The sequence below is a fragment of the Pygocentrus nattereri genome, chromosome 30, assembly GCF_015220715.1.
Source record: "Pygocentrus nattereri isolate fPygNat1 chromosome 30, fPygNat1.pri, whole genome shotgun sequence".
Lineage (NCBI taxonomy): Eukaryota > Metazoa > Chordata > Actinopteri > Characiformes > Serrasalmidae > Pygocentrus > Pygocentrus nattereri.
In genome coordinates, this window is record NC_051240.1 from 546,538 (window position 1) to 571,425 (window position 24,888).

Genomic DNA, 24,888 nt, shown 5'->3' on the forward strand with positions numbered 1-24,888 from the left:
TCACGTAGGTGTGAGTTTTATTTGAACAGTATTGTAACTTGAAAATCCAAGCATTTCTTTGGGAGAGTGAGGGAATGAAAGAAAACATTTCAGGGCTTATGATGGGTTGAATGATGATGTGCTATTGGTTTGCCCCACTTCACCTTGATCCTCAGCATCAGGTATAATGTCATCACCATCATCATCATCATATTATTATTATTATTATTATTTTATTTTGTTATACTACATACATTATTATATACACGTTTGATGGAAATATTTTGAAAATGTAAAGACCTGAAATATGCTGCTATGCTGTAAAACCAGTACCCTGACTTCCTATCATGTTAATGACGTCCTACTTTTGTCTCTGATGGCACAAATTGTGTATGGTGTGTGTAGTGTTGTACACCTTGTGCTATGTCGTGTTATTTGTTCTTGGTGTAGCTCTGGTATTTGAAAGTCTAAATCTAGTGTCGTGGCTTAAAGGGTTTTGTGGGGTGGGGCGTTCGACAGTGACATCAGAACAGAAGGACCAATGGCAAGATGCAGGATGTATAGTAACACGTCATTCTACGGTGGTACAAGAACAGATGGATGCGGCGAATTCTTCGTAATAAAGTTGTCTTTTCCATCTGAACCGTAGTATTGTTCTATTTATACATTATTTATTGACGTTTCGATCATAAACCGGATCCAACTTAAAGGTAGGTTACGTCGAATTACCTCTAATGTTACAGGAGCTGCCCTAGGCCGGTGTCCAGCGTAGCACGAACTCTTAAGACACCAGCACAAGCCGGTATCTGGCTCCTCCAGCCAGCCAGCTAACTGGCTAGCAGCAACAGATTGGTCAGGAGCTTCTCCTTAGGCTGTTTGTTAACTGACGGCGAAGTATGGAGAGCTTTGTGTTTTAGCTGTGTAATCTAGCTGCACTGGCTTAAGCTAACTAGCTAAGCTTTTGTATCGAAAGTGTTTTTTTTTTTACATTTTTCTACTAGCTAGCGAGCTAGCTTCCATTGTAGCTCTTACGTTAAGCTAAACAAAACAGCGATTTTGGTGTTGCCCTTTTGCTTCGCTTCATAGAAACACCGAGTAAGAATACAGTTTACATGTCAGATGACCTACATGGGTATCCCAGTTATTCCAAGGACTATAATCATCACGTTATATGCACTTAAAGGGTTCGTTAGCTAGGTTATCTTCTCGCGTTGAAATGTTAGCTAGCTAGCGCAGTTAGCTAGTTAGCTTTTCCTAAGGCTGTTCTTTTCACAGTTCCGTGCAAGATTATCGTGATTCAACGTCCGTAAAAACACTTTCAGTACAAAAAAAAGACTCCTGTTACGTTATTCTAATAACAGCACGTTAACCATTGCCCTCACGTCACCGTTTACGTGTACTGCTGATAGTGTGTGCGCCCATCCAAAGGTTTATAACCTAGCTAGGCTATCAGTCTAATCGCTCGTGTGACCGACGGGTGTTTTTACCGAAATAATGAATTTTCAGTCATTCACCACGTTTGGATATATGCGCTTTTTGTGTTATTTTACAAACAAGCTCCTGCAGATGATGCACTGTTAACCTCGCTTACGTATATTTTGTGAATTAGAAATGTATGTTAAATGTGTTTTGGTGGTGTAACCTACATTCATTATACACGGCGAATGCATGATAAGCTGGTAGGTAGGTTAGCTAGTTAACACACTGGGAGCTTTCTTTGAGTGCGCAAAAGCGATCATTTGACTGAGTAGTTCGTTTTGACAGCCAGGGTCATCAAGTGAAGCAAAAGATAAGGTAAATGTAGAAAAAACTGATAAGCTGGGCACAGTGAGCTTGGAACGTACATCGTGTCATCTGGTTCAAGGGATAAAGTCCGCTCCAGTTAGTATTTTGGATTCTATGACTTCACGTTTCGCCAGCCAGCCAGCAGGCTGCTTTGTTTCGGTCGATATTGGTTGTGCTGTAGGTGTGACCCGGTATTTGACATTAAAATTTGCTTGAACATTTTCTAGCGTTATGACGCATGTTAGTTTTTTCCCCTCCGTTTAATCTTTGCAGTCAGTTCATTGCCGAAAGGAACAATGTCATGAATGAAAAGTCGTTCTTGCGTAGAATGCAGTGCGGACTGAAATTTTAGAAGAGCTTTGTGGTATGTTGTCATTCCAGTTCAGAGGCGTTACCCAAACGCTTAAAAGTCTTGAGTTCTCGCAGTAGTCGCTCATTTTAACTGTTTGCCTGGTTGCTTAAAGTGTCTCTGCTGGAATGGCCACGTACCAGGACTTTATACAGCAGAATGAGGACCGTGATGGGGTACGATGCAGTTGGAACCTCTGGCCCTCCAGCAGACTAGAGGCCACAAGACTGGTGGTTCCAGTCTCTTGCCTCTTCACTCCTCTTAAAGAGCGTCCCGACCTTCCTCCTGTGCAGTATGAGCCTGTGCTCTGCAGTCGAGCCAGCTGCAAAGCCGTTCTCAACCCCCTCTGGTAGGTCACATTTAGATAAATATTGATGTCCTGCTTGCTTGAGGAACGTTGGTGTTGCACTGTAGGTGCTGGAAGGTGTTGGAAGCAGACTTATAATGTAATTAGAAGTCAAAAAGAAATAAGGGGTTTTCTGATGGTTTCCATTAGTTTTTATTAGGTAGTATTAGCATGTTTTTAAGTAGAATGGTAAAAATACTTTTAAAAAATGTTTAAACGAAAACAGTACAAAGACAACAATGTTGTCTTTGTACTGCTGTTTTTCTGATATAATTCATTTGAAATTGCCTTTTGTCCTTTGCAATGTGTGTACATTTCATGATGAATGGATCAAAAGAAATTGCCAAAAAATCGATGGAAAAGTCTGCTTCCATTGACTTGCATTAAACGTAAAATGTTTTTTCCTTCTCCTGTAAAGTCCACACAATTGATTTTAGGTAATGCGCTTGTGTTGGAGTGCTTCTTATTCTAAAATATCTGTCCGATATTTTGTGGTAGTCATGTGAGACATGTTTTTCTTTTTTAGTCAAGTGGACTTCAGAGCTAAGATTTGGGCATGCAATTTCTGCTTCCAGAGAAACCCTGTAAGTGTCAAATGCATAACAAGGAACTTTTCACATTTCAGTTAGAAATCAAGTGACCAATTTTGAGAGTTTTCTGTGTAGACATCTACTGTTTCCTGCAAATATGGTGTTGTAAGTGCATGTAGTTTAATTATATATTCTCTACTACAGTTCCCTCCATCATATGCAGGCATTTCAGAGGTGAATCAGCCCGCTGAACTAATGCCACAGTTTTCCACTATTGAGTACATAGTACAGGTAAACAGTCTGATTCCATCTATTTTCTATAGTACACACAGTCCTTCTGTATTGTATGGACAGATAGCATATATTAAGTCATATATTTTGTTCAAATATTAGGTAATAAATAATACTCTGTTTGATATAATTGTCACTTCTCTGTGCGCTTGTCTGTAGCGTGGTCCCCCAACTCCACTTGTCTTCCTGTATGTGGTGGACACGTGCCTGGAGGAGGAGGACTTGCAAGCCCTGAGGGAGTCTTTGCAGATGTCTCTCAGCCTGCTGCCTCCAAATGCCCTGGTAGGGCTCATTACGTTTGGCCGTATGATCCAGGTCCATGAGCTCAGCTGTGAGGGTATTGCCAAGAGTTATGTATTCCGTGGGACCAAGGAGCTTACTCCCAAACAGATTCAGGTAAGTAGCGTAATGTCTGCATTAAGCAAGAGGTACCATTGAAGTGCCCTTGATGAACTGGCATTATATGAAAAGACTTGCATCCTGCTTGCAGGAGATGCTGGGTCTGATGAAGCCAGCAGCCTCAGGACAGCAAGGCCGACCTCTGGCCCCTCAAGATGCTGCCACTTCTTGCAGGTCAAGATACTTTTAATTTTCCATCTAATTTCTATCTGCCATATCTGTAGTATAGAGGTGATTAACAAAAACAATAGCTTTCTTGTACTTGAGCAATAAGGAGGAAATGTGTTGACTTAAAACACAATTATAATAGGCTTAATAATAGTGCTTTAGCGAGTTCATTTGTATTCCGTTATTTTAATAAGTGTAGGGAAAAGTGTTTAAATGAGTGGCTGTGATAACTGACTATGCTATACATAAAGCGATTAGGTTGAAAAACTCTGGAGCATTCTTGTAATGTTGTGCACCTTGACCCTTGTAAATGCCAGGTAGACTTGGATATTAATGAGATGGTTTATCTAGTCTTGTTTTTGAATGTGTAGTGAGCATAAAGATTTATAGGGCAGTTTCAGTTTTGAAGGTTTTCTGTCTACCTTTGTTTCTTAGATTTCTGCAGCCTGTTCATAAAGTAGATATGAACCTGACTGACCTACTTGGTGAGCTACAGAGAGACCCCTGGCCTGTTCCACAGGGAAAGAGGCCACTTCGTTCCACAGGCATTGCTCTCTCCATTGCTGTAGGACTACTGGAGGTACTTTTAACATGCATAAATAATTTCCTTAAAGAAAGAAAAAATAGGTTTTTAGTCTGTTTGATCCTGAAGTGAGAGAAAAATTGTTTCTAGATGTTATCCCAGAATTTAGGACAGCTAATATTAAAAATGCCTTAGAAAAAGTATATACTTAACTGTACAAGCATAAGGATTACATTAACACTATAATATCACCATCATAATCACTTTTATTTATATAGCGCCTTTCCCATGCTCAAGGACGCTTTACAATCAATACATAACGCACACACTCCACAGTTCCCACAGACAGTGAAAGAAATTTCAGTGAACACAACACAGTCAACACTAGCTAGCTAGCCAGCAAAGAGTCTTTTGCAGTGAGGGAAAGTCTTATGATGCAACTACGGTGCATCACACAGGAGGCCGGCCTAGGAAGCCTCAAAGGCTGAAGATGTCCTTCGCCACAAAGGGGTAGCATTTTCCTTCAATCAAACACCACCAGTCCAGGCAGCCTCATAGCTGTAATGCAGTCAGAGGCCATGTAGCTGTGGCATAGCGCTACTCATGTAGCCGAGCACTACCGGTCCAGGCAGCCTCACAGCTGTAGTGCAGCGTCAACCAAATACCCAGCCCAGGTCATGTGATGTCACGCCGTTTAGGTCACCGGTCCAGAGAGCCCTGCAGCTGCGCTGCAGCATCACCCAAGTGGCCGGTCCAGGCCGCATAATAGCCCCGATACAGTGTCACACAACAGCCAGTCCAATAAGTTGCTCTCTGCCAGTATCTCAGTGGATATGATGGCTCAGGTTGCCTTTTCAGGCAAGCATCAAAACAAATACACAAATGATACAAAATGAACAGAAAACCGATGTAAAGCAGCAGCCATATTGCCCCAGCGTACTTACAGCAGAACACGGAATGATCATATGACCATTTTACATCAAACCACCAATCAAAAACAACAGAAGATGGTCATAGCCTAGACACCAAAGAACAGACCCAGCCATCATGACTCAGATGGCTATTGAGTTAAACCATAAGCATAAGGTTGCTCTGTTATTCAAAAGAGAGGTCTGGGTGAGCTATGACTACATAAAAGGATTCAACCAAATATTTCCGTTTTTGTGCTGGGCACACGTTTACATATGTGTTCTGAAGTGCTGATCTTTTGAACCGTGAAGCAGTTGTTTTTCAAAGTATAAGAAAATATATGTTTTGATTTATCTGTTCATGCATGTCAGTTTGTTAAAGCACATTTGGCTCAACATTACTTTTCCAATCCTAATTGATGTGATGTGACTTGAGTAGAGTATGTCCTTGCCTTCCTTTTAAATTTTGCCACAAATATTCTTAATCGGCTCGTGACTACAAATCATGTATTGCTGGCATTTAAGGGTCAAAGGTCCCTTTTTCTTTACTGGATTGTCATCTTGTTTGAGTGGCATTGCCCAGTGGACCTGAATACTGGGTTTTGTTAACACAAAGTAAATATGAGACAGTAGTTTTTGTCTTCAGATTACCTGCTTATCTGGTTTGAATTTCATGTAGCAAATATGAAAAGATTTAATGTCTTTTCATTGGTTTTCATGACATGTAATAGGTAGCTGTGATTGTTTATACCAGTTAACATGTATACCATCTGCAGTAGTTGTTCAAATGTTTATGCTTACCTGGTTGTTGTGGTTTTCTACTAGACTACTGACAAGAATGTTTTCCATGGTTATAGGGTACATTCCCAAATACTGGAGCTCGTGTGATGCTTTTCATGGGAGGGCCTCCCACCCAGGGTCCTGGCATGGTGGTAGGAGATGAATTGAAGACTCCCATCCGGTCATGGCATGACATTCAAAAGGACAACGCCCGTCATATGAAGAAGGCTATCAAGGTAAATGGTGAATCATTATAATTAAAATGCATTGTTGGAGCTGTGCTACAAAATATTACAATATATAGTGTAATATTCGCTGAAATGTTGCAGTACTACGAGGCTTTGGCGAACCGTGCTGCAGTGAATGGACACAGCATTGACATCTATGCCTTTGCGCTGGACCAGACTGGGTTACTGGAGATGAAGTGTCTGTCCAATCTTACAGGGTATGAAAGTGAAAATCTATAGTATGTGCACGCAAATGTCCTATGAAATATTGACCTCATCATTGTAATGCATCATTATGTACATAACTATTCTGTGGTTTTGTATCAGGGGACACATTGTCATGGGAGACTCCTTCAACACCTCTCTGTTCAAGCAGACATTCCAGAGAGTCTTCAGTAAAGACTACAATGGGGAATTCCACATGGCTTTTGGAGGAGTTTTAGAAGTCAAGGTAACTCATATTCAGTGAGAAATGTAATAATGTTAATGCACTAGACTCAAGGAGTCAATTATAGTTCATCTATATATAACTGACTAGAACATATTCTGTTTTCGCTAATGTCTTGCATCAGACCTCGAGAGAACTGAAAGTGGCAGGAGCTATTGGACCCTGTGTGTCTCTCAACAGTAAGGGACCTTGTGTCTCAGAGAATGTAAGTAATCTGAACATCTTGTTTCTTTATATACCCAAACCTCAATAATATTGAATAGAACATATGTGAATTCAGAGCTGTACTGCCAGGCCAGTGCATTTATTTGTGAAACAAATGTATTAAAACCAATTTCTTGTTTTGTGATTGTAGGAGTTGGGAGTTGGTGGTACCTGCCAGTGGAAGATTTGTAGTCTCAGCCCATCCACCACACTTGCTCTATATTTTGAAGTGGTGAATCAGGTATGTTTGAAATTTTGTGGTAGAGCAAAATCAATTTATGCACTAGAGAATGAGTTTGGTGTGTGGTGTGTTTGGTTTTTTTTTTTTTTTTTTTTTTTTTAACTATTATTTATTTATTTTTATTTTTTTTTGTAGCACAACTCTCCTATCCCTCAGGGAGGCAGAGGGGCCATCCAGTTTGTCACACAGTACCAACACTCTAACACGCAGAGGAGGATCCGTGTCACCACCATCGCAAGAAAGTAAGCAACAGTGTTTTGCACCGCCCTCCCTATAGACCTGTATTTCAAGATTTCATTTTTTCTTGACGTCACCAAGGTATATTACCATGACAGTCTATTTCATATTTGTCTCAAAACCACAATGCATTATTAGCACTGAGTAATCCCTTTGGTATTTGAGCTTGAAATTGTTTCACCTGAGGCTAGTTCTCCATTAGTACTGATGCAGAGAATACCGGTGTTTCCTACATTCTTAAAATAGATTTTAGCTTGTGAAGTGTATGTATGCGTCACTCATGTCTAACCAGCTAGTTATGTTTGTGCCACGGCCAGCTGGGCAGATGCACAGTCTCAGATTCAGCACATTGAGTCGTCCTTCGACCAGGAAGCTGCTGCTGTTCTCATGGCAAGGCTGGGCGTGTTCAGGGCAGAGTCAGAGGAAGGTCCAGATGTTCTCCGTTGGCTTGACAGACAGCTCATTCGTCTGGTGAGTTCTCACCTCAGCCCTGTACAGGAAGCTTATTTAGAAGCTTTTTAATCTTGAAATGCTAATACAAGTGATTTTTTTTTTTTTTTTTTTTTTTTTTTTGTTGTTGTAAAAAACAAACAAACAAATAAATAATGTAAAAAAGATGTGGTAAAAGCCTGACCATGTGAGTACTGTAAAATAGTACAAATGCTAGATTCTGCTTCAGTTGTTTTGTGTAAAAATGCATTAAGGAAGTGCAGTTCAATTGAATATCCCTCCTCATTACATTTCTGTTTTCCTCTGTCCGTATCAATGGTCAAACAGCAAATATGTTGTTTGCTATCCCTTACAGTAATTAAAAAAAAAGAAGAAAAACATTGAATATATGCACAGATAAATGGGCTTCTGGCTTTTGTTAATGTTCAATTGTGCATGTTTGAAGTGGCTGTTTATACTGCTATTGTCCAGTTGTTTGTTCTGAGGCCAAGATGCTGTGCCATTTTTTTTCATGTCATTTGATCTTATATTCTCACAGGAAGTGATGCGTATGCCCAGAACTATTATAAGCATATTGAAAACCTTTTTTTCGTTCAGGCACAAGGCCAAGGGAAGTTCCTGTTAGTCAGTCCAAGAGAGTGTTCAATGTGCTTTTTGTCTTCTCTTATATTGAGTTGTGATGTTTGTTTCAGTGCCAGAAGTTCGGACAGTTCAATAAAGATGACCCCAATTCCTTCAGGCTATCGGAATCCCTGTCTCTTTACCCTCAGGTGAAGCATCAACTCGTCTAATAAAGCATATGGATGATTTACTTTCTTACAGTGGATCATTTTATTCTTTTTCTCTGATCTTTTGGTTTCAGTTCATGTTCCACTTGAGGAGATCTCCATTTCTGCAGGTGTTCAATAACAGCCCTGATGAGTCATCCTACTACAGGCACCACTTTCTGTGCCAGGACCTAACGCAGTCACTTATCATGATCCAGCCCATCCTCTACTCCTACTCATTCTTTGGCCCTCCTGAGGTTTGCTTACACACATCATGCATTCATGCAGAATTAAGTGCCTAATGTAGAAGAGATTCTATGAGGATTTTCAACAGCAGATGATTGTATTTTTATTTTTTTTTTCTTTTCCTTTTTTCTTCAGCCTGTTCTTTTGGACAGCAGCAGTATCCTTCCAGATCGTATTCTATTAATGGACACGTTCTTCCAGTTGGTCATCTACCATGGAGAGGTATTATTAACATTTTATTGTGGTGTCACCAAGTATTAGATAAGTGACATTTCTAATGTTGTGGATGAGCAAGCTCTAAACTGTGAACCACCTTTTATTAGACAGTCAGGTTCAATGTACACTTTTAAGAAGCATCTAAAAATGTAGCTCTTTAATTTTGCATTTACTTGAAACTCAACGTTTCATGGTATTCCTTTTAATTTGATCCATGTCATTGTATTACTATTAAGCTTCATCACCTGTCTGTAATGCACTTTGAGCTTTATTCACAGATTAAATTGTTTTCCTCTTCTTTTTTCACCTAATAGACTATTGCTCAGTGGCGGAAAGCAGGTTACCAAGACATGCCAGAGTATGAGAACTTTAAGCAGCTGTTGCAGGCTCCTCTAGATGATGCTCAGGAGATCCTGCAAACCCGCTTCCCTATGCCCCGCTACATTGACACAGAGCATGGAGGATCACAGGCTCGCTTCCTGCTTTCTAAAGTGAACCCCTCCCAAACGCATAACAACCTCTATGCCTGGGGACAGGTATATATCACCTTCACATGCCTTTTTGTAGAACAGGCCATTAATGGGGTTTGGTGGAGTGTTCTATAGTTGTCCAAGTCTTAATGTCTTGTATACTTCATGCATGTTGTGATTGCATTAAAATGCACTGTAGGCATTTTAATAGTAGTCAAAGAAACCTACCTAAATAAAGATTGTAAATCTTTAACATTATCTAACCAATTGTACATTTAAACCTGTTAGGAGGCTGGAGCACCCATTCTCACAGATGACGTCAGCCTCCAAGTGTTCATGGACCATCTGAAGAAACTTGCTGTCTCCAGCTCAGCCTGAAGCGTGCAAAAGGGAAGAAGAACAAAAACATGAATCTGATCCTCCACTGTGGGGGAGAATTGCCATTTTCATTTCAGCCTTTGGCCTTGACGCCTCAAAGTGTTTTCATCTTTGTTCAAGAATTCTTGAGTATGCAAGGTTGCAAAACCTTGTCAAAAGTCGTGGTGTACGCAGAAGTACATATACAACCTTGGGATTGATTTAACGGTTTACTAGTCAAAATAACATCCCATTTACATGGGAGGTCTGGTCAAGGTTCAAATGCCTACAATTGTAACAAGCCCACTGTGTCTCATTATAGTGTAACTGCAGGTACAAATATGCAGGTGTGATTTTCCTGATCTGTAAATTTGAAGCATGTACAGTAAGTCATTTTAAAAAGAAATGTAGAGTGTACTTTGGTTTATAATTTGCTCTCATAGAACCAAATGAACAGTTTCAATCCATTATTTACTGGCACAGTTTTTCTGCAGGGCACTTTCTGACCTGTCCTTGTTAGAGTTTTGTTTCTGTTTGGATCATTTGGTTTTTGTCTAACGCAAGAATATTTTCTCTCCACTGCATAGAATTCTCATGGTAAGAATTTTTAATTGTTAATGTATAGATTTACATTCCAGATATAACTTGATTGTTAATAATGAATGCTATGCATAAATTTTATTTCAGCAAAAGTGACCCCCCCTGTTGTGTTGTGTTCCCATAGATACATTTTGGACACCTGCCTCAGCCTTGAGGGGTGGGTGGCGGTGTGGTGTTGAGGATTTGTAAAGATTCTCTAATGTTGAGTGAACTGTGTAACAACAGTGGTGTGGCTGTAGCTAATCTGACAGAGAGATTCCGAAACACCATGTCGTGTTAAAAGTTGGGGAGCTGTCAAATCGACGTAATGTGTCTACAGGGAGGATACTGTCATTTTCGAGATGGAATACCCTTCTCGGTCATAAACGGTCATAAAATTAAGCATATGCCTGACACGCATGTAATTACACTTCAGTTTTAATTCATAAACCTCAATAAGTAGGCCTTAATGAGTTTTAGGATATGATAGTAACACTTTCTATGTAAGAGAAACAGTGAATAGTCACACATGGAAGTATTTTATATTGCTCACCATTTAATTTTGGCCATATTTCTTAATATTACTTGGATTACTGTAGTATTCAACATGTGCAATTGAGTTTAGAGTTACAATTTTACCCCAGTGCAGTTATTTATTTAACAACAAATTCAATAACAGTATAGTGTTCATTTTCAAGCATATAAAGTGTTAAATTTGATCAGATTTTGATCAAAGGAAAGAGTTCTTGTATTACAGGAGAGTGAGGACAATATACACACTTTCTCAAAGCTGCCTGGGATAGGCTCCTTAACTACATTTGTTATCAAGTGTAATACTGATTAAAACTGTACTTATTATAATGATTCCAGGAGGTTTTGACAACGTACAGACAACGGCGGCACAGATTACTTTTGCTGTCTCTTCGACGTCATCAAGACGTCGTCAGAATCTCCTACAATACTGTCAGACAAGGTTGTCACAGCTTTCTACTGCATTACAACTACGTTGTGACAAAGTAGAGAGCACGACGTAGACAACGTCGGGGCACCAAAACAGTCGGCTGTCACAACGTTGTCACAATTAACTGTATTTGCAGCGAATAGGCATAATAAGAGCACGGCAAAATGACGACACGATTACCTGCGTCATTATTTCTGTCTTCTTAAATAAGAGCATAATTGTTGGCTGCAGGAGAGGAAAATAGCGAGTGAATAAAATACCACTAAAACACTCGGGCAGCATTTTGGAAGATTAGCGTTTTACGTAAGTACTATTGAAATCGAATTATTAAGTAATCTTACTCAACTGCCAATATAACAACACACAATGCACTTCTTAATTATCATTTAATTTTAATTTTCATTTAAGCCTAAAGTGGAGTGTTTCTAACAACTACGCCAATTAATTCATGTGTAGTGTTAGGGTTACAAAATTACCACTCTGCAATGTCTTCCGGTTTTCTGAAACGCTAGAGGGCGCTCCCGGGTGAGTACAAAAAGATAGATAGATAGAGAGATAGATAGATACTTTATTGATCCCGAAGGAAATTTAGGCATCCAGCAGCAACAACACAATACAGTAGGAAACATATTCAACATCTATCAAACACAGAACAATAGAAAATATATAAGGGTATAGAAACTTTCTGTACAAGGTAAAGAACTATCTGTAGATGGAGCAGTGCAGTAGATTTTTCTAACGGCCAATAAATAAATTCACAGAGCAAAGTGCAAACGACATTGGTTATAAAAGTTATAAAAGTGACTGATGTGCCATAGAATTATTAATATGTACATGTAAAAAAATATAGTTCTGTAAAGTGAATATGTGAATATATGAATACCACACCCTGAGTAAATGTACTTCAGTGTAAGAGAGGTTGGGGAAGTGTAATTGTGAATAACTAATTAAGCGGTTGAGTAGTTGAATAATGTCCATGTAGTGCGACTGGGTTAAACTCAGTCAGCAGCAGCCTCCCGTCCCCGATGGGAGGAGTTGAAGAGTCTGAAGGCTCTCGGAATGAATGATCTTCTGAGTCTGTCTGTTGTGCAGCTCTGTGACAGCAGTCTGCCACTGAACACACTCCTCTGCTTCATGATGATGGTGTAAAGTGGGTGACTATCATTGTTCATGATAGAAAGCAGTTTATCCAAAGTCCTCCTATCTGCTATTGTCACCAGAGAGTCCAGCTCCACTCCCACCACTGCCCTGGCCCTCCTGACCAGCTTGTCCAGCCTTGATGCATCTCTTCTCTTCATGTTGCCTCCCCAGCAAACCACAGCGTAGAAGAGAATGCTGGCCACGGTTGAGTGGTAGAACATCTGCAGAAGCTTCTTACAGATGTTAAAGGACCGCAGTCTCCTCAGGAAATAGAGCCGACTCTGTCCTTTCCTGTACAGGGTGTCCGTGTTTGTTGACCAGTCCAGTTTGTTGTCCAGATGCAGACCAAGGTACTTGTAGGTCTTGACCGTCTCCACATCAACCCCCTCAATGGAGACTGGCTGCAGGGGTAGTCCAGACCTATGGAAGTCCACCACTAACTCCTTGGTCTTGGATATGTTCAACTGCAGTTGGTTCAGTCGACACCAAGCAACAAATTCTTCCACCTGTCTCCTGTACCACCTGTCCTCCTGACCACCCTTGACACATCCAACGATGGCAGTGTCATCCGAGAATTTCTGCAGATGGCACATCTCAGAGTTGTACTGGAAGTCTGATGTGTAGAGAGTGAAGAGGAAGGGGGAGAGCACAGTCCCCTGTGGTGCTCCAGTGCTGCTGACAACAGTCTCAGATGTACCGTCAGTCAGCCTCACGTACTGTGGTCTGCAGGTGAGATAGTCCATGATCCACTGCACCAGGTGAGGATCCACCTGCATCTTCACCAGCTTGTCTCTGAGAACTGGGGGCTGGATGGTATTAAAAGCACTGGAGAAATCAAAAAACATGATTCTCACAGCGCTATTCCCCTTGTCCAGATGAGAGTAGGTTCGGTGGAGGAGGTAGGTGATGGCGTCCTCGACACCAATCCTCTCCCGATAGGCAAAGTGGAGAGGGTCCAGTACATGCTGTACCTGGGGTCTGAGAAGAGGGAGAAGCAGTCGCTCCATGGTCTTCATAATGTGGGACGTCAACGCAACTGGCCTGTAGTCGTTGAATGGGTTGATATTGAGCATTTGCGCAAAATCATAGTTTATAAATGTAAAGTAATGAAATAATTTCCTGAACAATGAACATCACAAAACATTTTAACACTGCTGTTATATCTTTAAGAGCTTTTAAACTCGAGCTATAGGAGTTTAAAAAGGCGCCTCATGTACATCCGTGACGTCACTGAACGCGAACAGCCAATGAGCTGCTCCGCTCGCCCATCAATCATGCCGCTCTAGCAGTAAAGCCCGCCTCCTGCTGCCCGAAACCGTTTGCTGTAGGAAAAGGGAAATACACAGGTGCGATTTCTTTGGGTTTATTTTAAAATACATCCTTCTGCTTTCTAAAATTAAAGAAACGTTTGGGGCGAGTGATTAGAAACTTAATTTTACGTTTTTTAACTATTGAGCGCCATTTACTCCCATTCATTGAGGACTCACTCGCGGGCGCCCTCTGCTGTTTAGTCGTCTTATTTTTGCTCTTCATAAACCGGGTCTGGTACTTTCTTCACAACGCTTGCGACCCGCGCTGCAGAAGAAGAGGGGGAGCGGTGTAGTTTCAGAATGGAGGCAGTGGATAATATGCGATGCAAATATTATAAGACGTATTGAGACTAATTCCCTTCTGCAAGTATGCTCTTCCACCATACTGGTAAGACAGCGGTCAACAAACAAACTCATCCACACTGATTCGTGTTGGCCTGTATAGACCACTGTAGTCACGTGTTACACCCATATTAGGAACTCCGGGTCTTAACCATGAAAGGGGTTTTGGAAAAATCGCACCATGTGTTAAACAAAAATGTTCAAAACCCGATTTTTTTCTGTGTACGGTTTTCTCCCGAGTATCAGCGAAGCATCTGGATAGCGATGTCGTTAAATAGCCTTAATACTGATAGCGTTTGTTTTGTGCTCTTATTTTGATAGCACGTCCTGTAATCGACCACGAAAACTGTCCTAGTTGCAGTCTTCACGCAGCTTGAACGGAGAGAGAGAGAGAAGTTGGTCAGTTCTTAAAGGTGGTATAAATAAGCGACCGCTGAGTATGTCCGGTGATGCTGTGAAATGGAATAAGCGCGCATCCATGCTGTATGCAGTGGGAATATGGACCATGCTCGGGACCTATGGATATTATAGATATCAACACAGAAATGACCCGCCAGGTAATTCGGATTGTGTGTTGGTCATTGCGCCTGTGTCAGATAATGGCTAGAGGGCAACGGGCCCGAGTGTTTTGTGTATTTAAGTCTAACTGTTATCACTTTATTCCTCATATTATAGACGTGACTATCAACGGTTTACAGTATTGCATATCCCAATGTGTAGCCGTTCACTGTGGTGGTGGAGGGTTTGTCTGTGATGTGATCTAAACTATATCTAGCCAATAAACTGCTGCTTGGCATGAATCGTACTTTGTATACGATACAAACAGGCTTAGCAAGAAGGAGTGAGCTTTCCAAAAAGCATATCTATGAATAAACCGCACAGATATCCAGACTAACTTTCTGGAATTTCACCGTCCCAGATATACATTTTTGTTTAGGTTGCGTTTTCCAGTTGATGTTTTGGCACTGTCATGCTACGAAGTCCCAAAGCACTACATGGTGTACATACAGCACACGTGTGCATAAGCTGTGTGAGTATGTGTGTCCAGAGTTCTGCTGATACCTGAGTGATGTATTCTAGCAGAACTTCGTTGATTGAAACGAAAAAATAATCGTAAATTCGCCTGGTCCTATAATATATATTCCTTTCAATGGAGAACCTCCATTCATAATGCTGTGCAGTCCAGGACCAGGCTTAAGGATTGGCCGAGGAAACCAACCCTAAAATTGAATCTGATTTCATCTAGATTCATGTTTAGATGTTGCTGCTCTTTGTGAATATAAAAGAGTATTTTCACATTTATTATGTCCTTGGAATATAGTTTGGGCCTCAAAGGGGTAAATGCTTGTGTGGTAGGTAATGCTGTGCCTTACAGGCACCAAATAAAGAAACTGATCAATACTCAAACTCTCTTTTTTTTTTTTTTTTTTTTTTTTTTTTTTTATAAAACACTACTATACCAAATAGTGGATGGCAGATATTATTATTATTATTATTATTATTATTATTATTGAATTCGATTTTTCAGTTGCACATAAAAATGAGAAATGTTGAATTAAATCTTGGATCCGATATGCTTCCACATCTTACAGCATTGGCAGGTGTTAAAATTTTCATGGAACAGCTTTCACACCTTTTTTGTTCCCCACAATCACCTACTGGGTAAAATTCATTATTTGTACATTTTTTAGTGTCAAAATACAGAAAATATACCCCAGAACGAAAGTTTTTTTTTTGTCCACAAGCTGCATTGGTCATGTTACATTTATGGGCTACTTCTGGGGGTTTAAATTACAGCATGTGTAATTTAAGCCATTAGTCAAGCCGGGAGACATGGTAATGCAGCCAGTCGATCAAATATTTGAATTGACCCACATGAAGCCAGATTTGGCTATGTATGCCTTTTAATAAGGAAATTTTTAAAAAGTAACTTAAAATGAAAATGAGCACTTGGAACAAGAGAAGTTCAGGCTGAAGCCCAACTTGGCTACACCTGAGACATTTCAAATGAACTGATTGATTTTAAACTTTGAACATATCTATGATAAATAATTGATTTGCTAATGCCTCCACACTAGTGAGCTGTTTCATTGTGGGCAAACAAAAGATTTAGCTCCAGTTTTTAATTGCTCTACATCATGCGTCATTTCTGTAACTTGTCTTTTATTACTAATTTAAAAGTATCCAGCGGTACTGCACGAATTTTGCATATATGCATATATGAAATGTGTCTTGTGCATTTTTCATTCCATAAACTCTAATTATTTTTTTTAGTTGAAATGCCTAAAGAAGAGGAAGACACAAGACCGAACGTAAAAACAATCAAAACATCACATGTGTCGACGACAATAGTCTACAAAGAAGATTTTGTGCCATATTCCACAAGATTTCTGAACCTTTTCAGACCCACAACTAACAGCTCTTCAGGGTGTGAAGATGATGAAAAATGAAGAGGAAGCTTGATTTGTAAAGGCTGTGGATTAATAAAAATGGACGGTGGCTCTCGTTCCACACATTCTACAACATAAAATTCTTAGAGGAGGAATGCGTTGCATTTGCCTATTTGCTTGCACAGTTTCAGAAATGTCAGTGGCTGTTTTTAATTGTCTTAAAATAATTGTTTTTTTTCCCCCAGTGTTGTTTTTTCTATCACCAATATTCAAACGTTTTGTTGCTTTTGTTTTTTTTTTCTTTTCTAAGCATTTTGCAAGAGGAGGTTTGATATAACTTGACATTTGTGGTATGTGATATTTCCATATGTTAGAAATAGTGCATAGTGCATCTGTTGCCATTATCTCAGTACTTAGTGCCAAAAGCATTATTATTGTGACCTACCTGTGTGTGCAAAGTAGCTCCAGGACTCTGGCCAATGTCTGTGTGTGGAAAAAAAAACTTTCTTAAAGTTTAATGAGGCCTTCTGTGGAAAAAGTGTCACTTATCTCAAAACCTGTTGAATAACTATGAGAGGATATACTGTATGTGTCTGCCAGGTGATTTACATATTGTTCCAAAGACACACACAAACAACATACAGCAACTTGCAGAATTACTGGAACCTTCAGGGGGGCAAAAGGGTTTTACTTAGAAGCTTGAGCTCACATTGAAAATGAAAATTGTAAGAGTGAAGGTCACAAAGACTGCTCAACTATCTAGTGTTTCAATAAAACGTCTGACTGAAGTGACCTCTGTGTTTAAGTCAATAGGAAAGACATCCATAAATAGGTCACTAGGACACCGGACCCCCCACTGTAGTGTTCAAGCAATCAGGCCTATGTCTTGATGTCCTGTACATGGTGCACTAATGCATAAGCATCACTGTCACCAAATGCACACTTTCAAAAACACTTTCTTACATGTGTTATGCTGTCAGGGGCTTTTGTCTACTTGGCGGGAAGGTTCAGTTACAAGTTATTCAGATGGATCACTTTTATTCTAGGATGAAACGTTTCACTCCTGATGGTAGTGGGTTCTTCTTCCAGTGCCCTCCATTCACAGGTCGTAAGGGGTCATTTCACAAAATGGTTGGGTAAGTATGAAAATGATTCATCCATATGATATGGTGTTTAACCCTACACATGGGTGGTTGGTTAGTGTAGTGGGTAACAGCTCTGCCTTCTACGCTGTAGACTAGGGTTCAATCCCCCGCCTGGGTCAGCCCCCTACACTGCACCAATTAGAGTCCTTGGGCAAGACTCCTAACACCGCCTTCGCCTACCTGTGTAAAATGATCAAATTGTAAGTCGCTCTGGATAAGAGCGCCAGCCAAATGCTGTAAATGTAAAAACACTTTAGGCTTAAATGAAAATTGTGTGTTTTTATATTGGCAGTTGAGTAAGATTACTTAATAATTTGACACCTGATCTCTGCTTAGTTGAGCACCTGTGGGAGATTTTAGACTGTGATCACCACCACTATCTTTTGGAAGAATGGCCTGTTGCAGAAATCTGCCAAGTGTGCGCGCTGGAGCTGTTCTGGCTGCTAGTGGTTGGGTCAGCTTTGTTCAGTAAAGCTTTACTGGCATCACAATGTCCTGCAGGTAGTCTTAGAAACAAGTAGCACTGGCCCTCCGGATCACGGAAGCACGTTTTAGAACATGTTATATGAGGAAATATGTGGACGGCATGGGGTGCGGGCCTAATCTTGTAGTGCTGACGTTTATGTGACGTCGGTACTGAAGGCTGTGAAACCGGAAGTTCAAATGTTCCCCGGGGCACGACTCAGGCGAAAACAATGAAAGCAATAATTCAGAGGGTCACTAAAGCGAGCGTAACGGGTAAGGATGAAAGCTGTGTATGAAATATCGATGGATGAAAGACTAGTGGTTGGTCTCTGTGTTGTTTTGGCTGAAGCTCGTGAAGCAGCCGGATGAATGAGCTAACTTTAGCTGAGGCTGTCACTAGAACGACGGGCCTCGTCTGCGGGAACGCGTGAGATGAACGCGTGAATGCTCGTGTAGGAAACCGGCTGACGCGCTGTTTCCGATGTCGTGTAGTTGTTCCTCTTCATGAAGTGTTTTAATCTCACTGTGGGTGACCGGAGTGCCCAGGGTCGCCGTCTCACTCTTTCTGTTACCTCGTGACAGTCGGGGAGGAACAGATCAGCTCCATCGGGAGAGGGCTTTGCGTTTTGCTTGGGATATCAGCAGAGGACACGCAGAAAGATGCAGAGTACATGTAAGTACTGCTGAATGTCCAGCAAGGTTATTTTTGTATGTCTTGCGTTTGCAGCCATTAAAAACTAGATGAACAGAAATTTGTAAATGTAGCCATTTTTGCTTACAGAGCAGTTTGATATGGTAAGTGCACTTGATAAGATGGACAGTGAGTATACAGACAAGGCAGGTGTATCTTATGAAGTGGTCAGTGCCTGTTACTACATGCACTATATTGCCAAAAGTATCCAGTCACCCATCCAAATCACTGAATTCAGGTGTTCCAGTCACTTCCATGGCCACAGGTGTATAAAGCCGAGCCCCTCGGCCTGCAGACTGCTTCTACAGACATTAGTGAAAGAATGGGTCGCTCTCAGGAGCTCAGTGAACTCCAGCGTGGTACCGTGACCGGACGCCACCTGTGCAGCAAGTCCAGTCGTGAACTTTACTTTTGGCAACATAGTGTATGTGTGTCTGTGTTTGGATCTGTGTCTGTTCGTCAGGGTGCGCAAGATTCTGAACCTACGTGTATTTGAGGATGAGAACGGCCGAGCATGGAGTCACAGTGTAATGGACAAGGAACTGGAGGTGTTGTGTGTGAGTCAGTTCACACTGCAGTGTATTCTCAAAGGCAACAAGCCTGACTTTCACTTAGCCATGCCTGCTGAATTGGCCCAGCCCTTTTACAACAACATCCTGGAGCAGATGAAGAGTGCTTACAAGCCAGAGCTCATTAAAGGTGAGGAAGTACTCTGTCAACAAATCATTCATAAAAAAACAGTCTGTTAATTGTTTTGTTTGTGTTAGGCTAATATGTACAATAATAAAACAAGTTTTCTAAGGTTTTCCTGCCTGTGTTTGTATATACAGGAAGCAAAAATTCAAAGTTGAATTGTAAGTCATGTGATGGCTAATTTATTTTGACAGCCTTCTACTATTACATCACCTGCAGGTGTTGTAACAATTGATCCCATCCAGTGGTCCAGCTGAGCTTGCGTGTATTATTACTACGGCGGAGTAATTCAGTGTTTTAAATGTTTTATTGTGTTTTTAATTTTAGTCCAGTACAGACTCATCTTAATATTTCTGCCTACCCCCGAAAAAGTGATTTAGAACTTCCTGGTTATTATTTTAATGCGGGTAACATTTCTGAATAGGACATTTGCCTGCCTTTTGTTTGAATTTTCCTGTTCCCCCTTAAATGTGGAACAGGAGAATTCAAATAAGAACTTGAGTTCAGTTTCATTGTTTCAGTGCTGGTAGTTTTTTTTTTTTTTTTTTTTTTTTTTTTTTTTTTTTTTACAAGGTGATGGAAGCTATCAAAATAGCCTACCTTACGTATGTGCTACAGTGGGACATTTCAACAATGTAATATTAGCACAATTCATATCCATGCTTTGGCAACAAAGGCTATCTAGATTGTGCTATCTTATTGCCGAAGCGCTAGATACTGTGACGTAGGGGTTTTCCCCCCATGAACTTCGAAAGCGTGTAGGGTTTGGTCCATGCTCAGTGTCAGCATTATGATATGCTCTCAGTGAGCATTTCATTGCATACATCTACCATGTATCTACGCTCACTGTCCATTTGGTCAGCTCCACTGTGCTAGCAGCAATGCTGTGTCTGACCTGCTTGTACCAGTGCAACACACACTAACACACAACCACCCCATCAATGTTATTGCATAACTTTGATCCACCAACTAAATAATACTTGATCTGTGGTGGTCCTGTGGGATCCTGACCATTGATGAAAAGGCTGAAGTTGGGTTACAGACTGAACATAGTAGTCTCATAGTAATTAGAACGTCTCTAATTGTACAATTACAAAGAGCAGCTGATAAAATGGACATTGAGTGTAGATATGAGGTACTGTAGGTGTACCTAATAACTCAGTGAGCACATTCAAAAGTGGTTAACCTGAAGGAAACTGATCAGTCTCTAACTTTGTGTTGTAGATGGTCAGTTTGGTGCCTACATGCAGGTGCAAATCCAGAATGATGGACCTGTCACTATTCATTTAGAGTCTCCTACTAAACCAACAGATGCTAAACAGGTACCACATTTTGAATTTAATGCAGTACATACCAGTGACTAGGGGTGTAAAATTTGAGTCCAAGTCAACAATAGAATGAAGCAAGCTTTCATGTTGACCGTCAATGGACAGGAAAGAAATGTTTTGACTTTATGCTTTTAAACTCTATTAAATGCAAGGCCTTCACTTTAAACACATCTGGGGTTCAAATCTGTTTATTTTAAGCTTTAAATGTTCTTCAATGTTAAACACTTTGGAGTGCATATACAAGCCCAGTTACAAAAAAGTTGTGATGCTGTTGTAAAATGTAAATAAAGATAATTAAAAACTGAATGCAATCATTTGCAAAACACACAGACCCCTATTTTATCACAGTAGAACAATGAACACATATGAGATGGTAGAATGTCTCACTTTCAACATTTCATGAAAAACATTGACTCATTTAGAACTTGATGGCAGCAACGCATCTCAAAAAGGGGGCAATGAAAGCTCACGACTGGGTATAAAAAGAGCATTTTAGAGAGGCAGGGACTTTCAGAAGTAGAAAACTTTTTTGTGGACAGCATACACATCTGCAAAGGTACTATCAAAGCTGAACAGTATGTAGAGTTTTTAGAACAACATATGCTCCCCCCAGACAACCTCTCTTTCAGGGAATGCCTTGCATATTTCAGGAAGACACGTTCTGCATCCATGACGACAGCATGGCTTCAAAGAAGAAGAGTCTGAGTGCTGAACTGGCCAGCCTGCATTCCAGACCTTTCACCAATAGAAAATATTTGGTGCATCATGAAACAAAACAATTCAGTAACGAAAACCCAGGACTGTTGAGCAGCAAGAGTCCTACATCAGACAAGAATGGGACAATATTCCTCTCCCAAAAACTCCAGCAATTGGTTTCCTCAGTTCCCAGATGCTACACAATGGTAGACATGGCCCTGGCCCAACTTTTTTGATATGCGTTGCTGCCATCAAGTTCTAAATGAATTAAGGTTTTTCATGAAATGGTAAATTCTGACTTTCAACATCTGATATATTATCACCATAAAATATGAGATACACACATCATTGCATTCTGTATATACATTTGCCTCCTTTTTGTTCTGCTTGAAAGCTTTCAAAACTAGAAAAACAGCAGCAGCGTAAGGAGAAAACGCGACCGAAAGGCAGCTCTGAGTCAGGAAGGGAGAAGGGTGCCTTGCGCTCGAAAGCGGACCCCAATGCCAGCAGTGGAGCAGAGGGTGATGTGTCTTCAGAAAGGGAACCATAGCTGAGGGTAAGTTACAGACGTTACATTCCCACAGAGAGGTGACAAAGTGCATAGAATTGAAGAATAAAATAACTCCACATGAAGTTTCAGAATTAATTCAGTCTGAAGTAATTATATGAAATGCGATTTTCTTTGTGGTTGAAATGAAAGAATGTGTTTACAGTGTGTTTTTTTTGGCATGTGGTGGCACTTCAAGCAGTGCTACAGTCATAGCCAGAAATATTAGCACCCTTTTCATTTTTTTTCCAAATCACTACAAGATATTCACATATTTGGTGGCACACCATTAGGAAAGAATCACTGAATAACGTCCTATAGCAATGAATAAATTTCTTGCACCTGTCTGCTGGAATTTTGGTCCACTTTTCTTTTGCAATCTGCTCTAGGTCTCCCAGATTTTGCCTTCTCCCAGTTGAGATCTGGACCCATTGATGGCCTTTTCAGAACAGTCCAGAACCATTTCCAGGTGCTTTTTGATGTATGTTTTTCTGAGTGTTTCTGAGATCCATTTTACTGACAGTGGGTCCTGCATAGCGCTCAATTTTTTTTGGTAGTTTGGATTTCACAATGCCATGCACATATTCAGTGCAAAAAGCAGCAACGCAGTGCCCAAAACATCTGCGACCGTAGTGCTGTGTACTTTTTGTTTTCTGTAAAGAGAATAATGTTCTTTGCTAAGAAAGAGATCTGAATAAAAAAGAGGAGATGATGGATTGTGTGTGTGCTGACACTGTACCTTGTTTCTGCAGCTCAGCTTGATTTTGTCTGGTAGTTGATGAAGGTTCTTTTTGCACCATACACAAAATCGTTTGCTGCAGTCTCTCACCAACTTTTCTCTTCTGTCCATGTCCAGAGAGGTTGGCCACAGTGCCACGGCCTGCAAACCTTTTGAAGGCTTTGCATATAGTAGACACAAACATTAAGATACCTAGAGATGGACTTCTAGCCTTGATATTACCCAAGCTTTTCTACAATTATGTTTCTAATATTAGTGGACAATTCTTCTTCTCTGCTCTTGTTTCTCACTGTTCCCTGTGGAACACACACAGCAGTTGACTCAACTTTTCTCTATTTGAACTGCTTGAAACTATGATATCTATATTACACCTGTAACATGTCAAAAGTGTGCTGTAGTTACAGATAAAGGTTTAAGTGCTTGAAATCCAGTCATCCCTTACAGAGCAACATGATCATATTTGGCTTTTTCTCAGTTTTTTGTGTTGTTTTAATGCAAAAAAGGAGAATATTTAACATGTATAAGCATTTTTTCTGGAAGTATTAGTGCACTGTTAGGAAAAATGTCAAGGGTGCTACTATTTCGAGCCATGACTTTAAATCCAGTGTATTTGTTGGCATATTAAAATGATTTGTTTTAACTTTTATTTTCCGTTTGTTTCTTTGTCTGATTAGGAAGGTGTGCTTGGGACTGACGTGTCCACTCTCTAGACACACGCTGCCACATTCAGGGACTCTAAACAGCGTAGCGCAATTAAACATGACTCGCATAATGACATAAGGTCATTATTCAGCCATCTCCTTTCACCCTTTCAACCAAATCTACAACCTTAATTTCTTCTGAACCTAGGGATGTATCTAAACAGGAGGAGGAGGAGGAGGAGGACGGTGTGAAATTGAGCAGGATATACCCTCACCACTCTTTGTGCTGCTTTTGGAGCAAATCATTTATTGACGATATGTGTACCATTAGAATGATCTTGAATGTATGCTTACCTGTGATTTTAATGAAACGGACATCTGCACCTGAAAAGATGGAGAGATGTCTTTATTTAAAAAAAAAAAAAACTGTATAAAAAATAATAAATACACCATTGTACACCAAGTTTAAAATGTATGTGATGTTGATTTGATTGCATTTCACTTAAGATTGACTCGGTTGTATTTCAAGTTTGGTCCAAACCGTCAGTGTGAACTTGAGTTAAAGTTGAACTGCTTTGGTAAAATCGATCACTTTAAAAGGGCACCTCAGTCCTTACCGTCAGCTTGTATGTAATCTGTTCTTGCTCATAAAATGAAAATATATGTGCACTTAGACCAGCAGTGTTCTGCATTGAGCCGTAGAAAAACAGTCCCGCAGGTGCAGAAGCTGAGTACAGTTAGAAAAGCACATTAAGCGTTATTCTGTGACCATTGATGATATTTAAGTTTATTATGTAGAAGTTTTGTTAGAAAAGTGAAAGTCTGTGAAGAACAATGGTCTCTTTTGATATAACCTACTTTTCCGGCGTGGTTTAAACCACAAATGGAGAAGACGATTAGGTAAAAACACACACACACACACACACACACACACACACACACAACTGAACTAGAACAGAAAGCCATTCTTTCAGGCGCTGTGCTCGAGACTAGGCAGAATACATATAAACGTTCGTGGTTTCTGTAAAGTGAGTGGGTGAGAGAGGATGAGTTGACATTGACGGAAAGACGTCTCTCTCTTTTATTATTGTTTTTTTTAACGTATGTGTTTATTTATTTTGCCATTGATTGATTGATAGAAACGTGGGACACGCCTGCGATGGACACATGACCCGTTAAGCCACTGCGCGCTCGTAGTTTGGAGTTGAGGGCCAGAAGGACAAAGCGTGGTATTAAAACACCACGTCGTCGCGTAAAGCGTGTGATACACGACGATCCTTGTAGATTCTTAGCGCAGAGT

At 40.4% G+C, this 24,888-nt stretch overlaps 2 protein-coding genes across 4 annotated transcripts; both read left to right on the plus strand.

Annotated features, from left to right (window-relative positions):
* The first annotated feature begins 530 nt into the window (after nucleotides 1-530).
* sec23b (SEC23 homolog B, coat complex II component) lies at nucleotides 531-10,613 on the plus strand. Of its 2 annotated transcripts, none has more exons than XM_017712888.2 (19): nucleotides 531-689; nucleotides 2,229-2,462; nucleotides 2,986-3,043; nucleotides 3,194-3,280; nucleotides 3,440-3,676; nucleotides 3,771-3,853; nucleotides 4,283-4,427; nucleotides 6,136-6,294; nucleotides 6,388-6,503; nucleotides 6,613-6,736; nucleotides 6,858-6,938; nucleotides 7,089-7,178; nucleotides 7,314-7,420; nucleotides 7,733-7,886; nucleotides 8,558-8,635; nucleotides 8,728-8,889; nucleotides 9,014-9,100; nucleotides 9,409-9,630; nucleotides 9,853-10,613. In XM_017712888.2, exons 2-19 carry the CDS (start codon nucleotides 2,242-2,244, stop codon nucleotides 9,940-9,942), a joined length of 2,301 nt encoding a protein of 766 aa, XP_017568377.1. In that variant the 5' UTR covers nucleotides 531-689; nucleotides 2,229-2,241; the 3' UTR covers nucleotides 9,943-10,613. The 2 variants fall into 2 exon arrangements, with proteins under 2 accessions (XP_017568377.1, XP_017568379.1); XM_017712890.2 differs by lacking the exon at nucleotides 531-689 and adding an exon at nucleotides 723-2,128.
* A 7,450-nt stretch (nucleotides 10,614-18,063) lies between these two features.
* dtd1 (D-aminoacyl-tRNA deacylase 1) lies at nucleotides 18,064-24,059 on the plus strand. Of its 2 annotated transcripts, XR_001858527.2 has the most exons (7): nucleotides 18,064-18,526; nucleotides 18,836-18,926; nucleotides 19,408-19,643; nucleotides 20,862-20,959; nucleotides 22,056-22,217; nucleotides 22,598-22,677; nucleotides 23,622-24,059. XR_001858527.2 is itself a non-coding variant. In XM_017712893.2 (6 exons), the coding sequence occupies exons 1-5, from the start codon at nucleotides 18,484-18,486 to the stop codon at nucleotides 22,209-22,211; spliced, it is 624 nt and encodes a 207-aa protein (XP_017568382.1). In that variant the 5' UTR covers nucleotides 18,073-18,483; the 3' UTR covers nucleotides 22,212-22,217; nucleotides 23,622-24,059. The 2 variants fall into 2 exon arrangements, 1 of the variants encoding a protein (XP_017568382.1); XM_017712893.2 differs by lacking the exon at nucleotides 22,598-22,677 and having other exon boundaries at nucleotides 18,073-18,526.
* The last annotated feature ends 829 nt before the right edge of the window (nucleotides 24,060-24,888 follow it).

Bases quoted from the DNA above. Each gene is read 5' to 3' on its own strand.
- dtd1 (XM_017712893.2), top strand. From the start codon at position 18,484: ATGAAAGCAATAATTCAGAGGGTCACTAAAGCGAGCGTAACGG. The intron at 18,527-18,835 runs GTAAGGATGAAA...ACCTCGTGACAG, and splicing joins CACTAAAGCGAGCGTAACGG to TCGGGGAGGAACAGATCAGC. The intron at 20,960-22,055 runs GTACCACATTTT...TCTGCTTGAAAG, and splicing joins AACCAACAGATGCTAAACAG to CTTTCAAAACTAGAAAAACA.
- sec23b (XM_017712888.2), top strand. From the start codon at position 2,242: ATGGCCACGTACCAGGACTTTATACAGCAGAATGAGGACCGTGATGGG. The intron at 3,044-3,193 runs GTAAGTGTCAAA...TCTCTACTACAG, and splicing joins TCTGCTTCCAGAGAAACCCT to TTCCCTCCATCATATGCAGG. The intron at 6,295-6,387 runs GTAAATGGTGAA...GAAATGTTGCAG, and splicing joins ATATGAAGAAGGCTATCAAG to TACTACGAGGCTTTGGCGAA.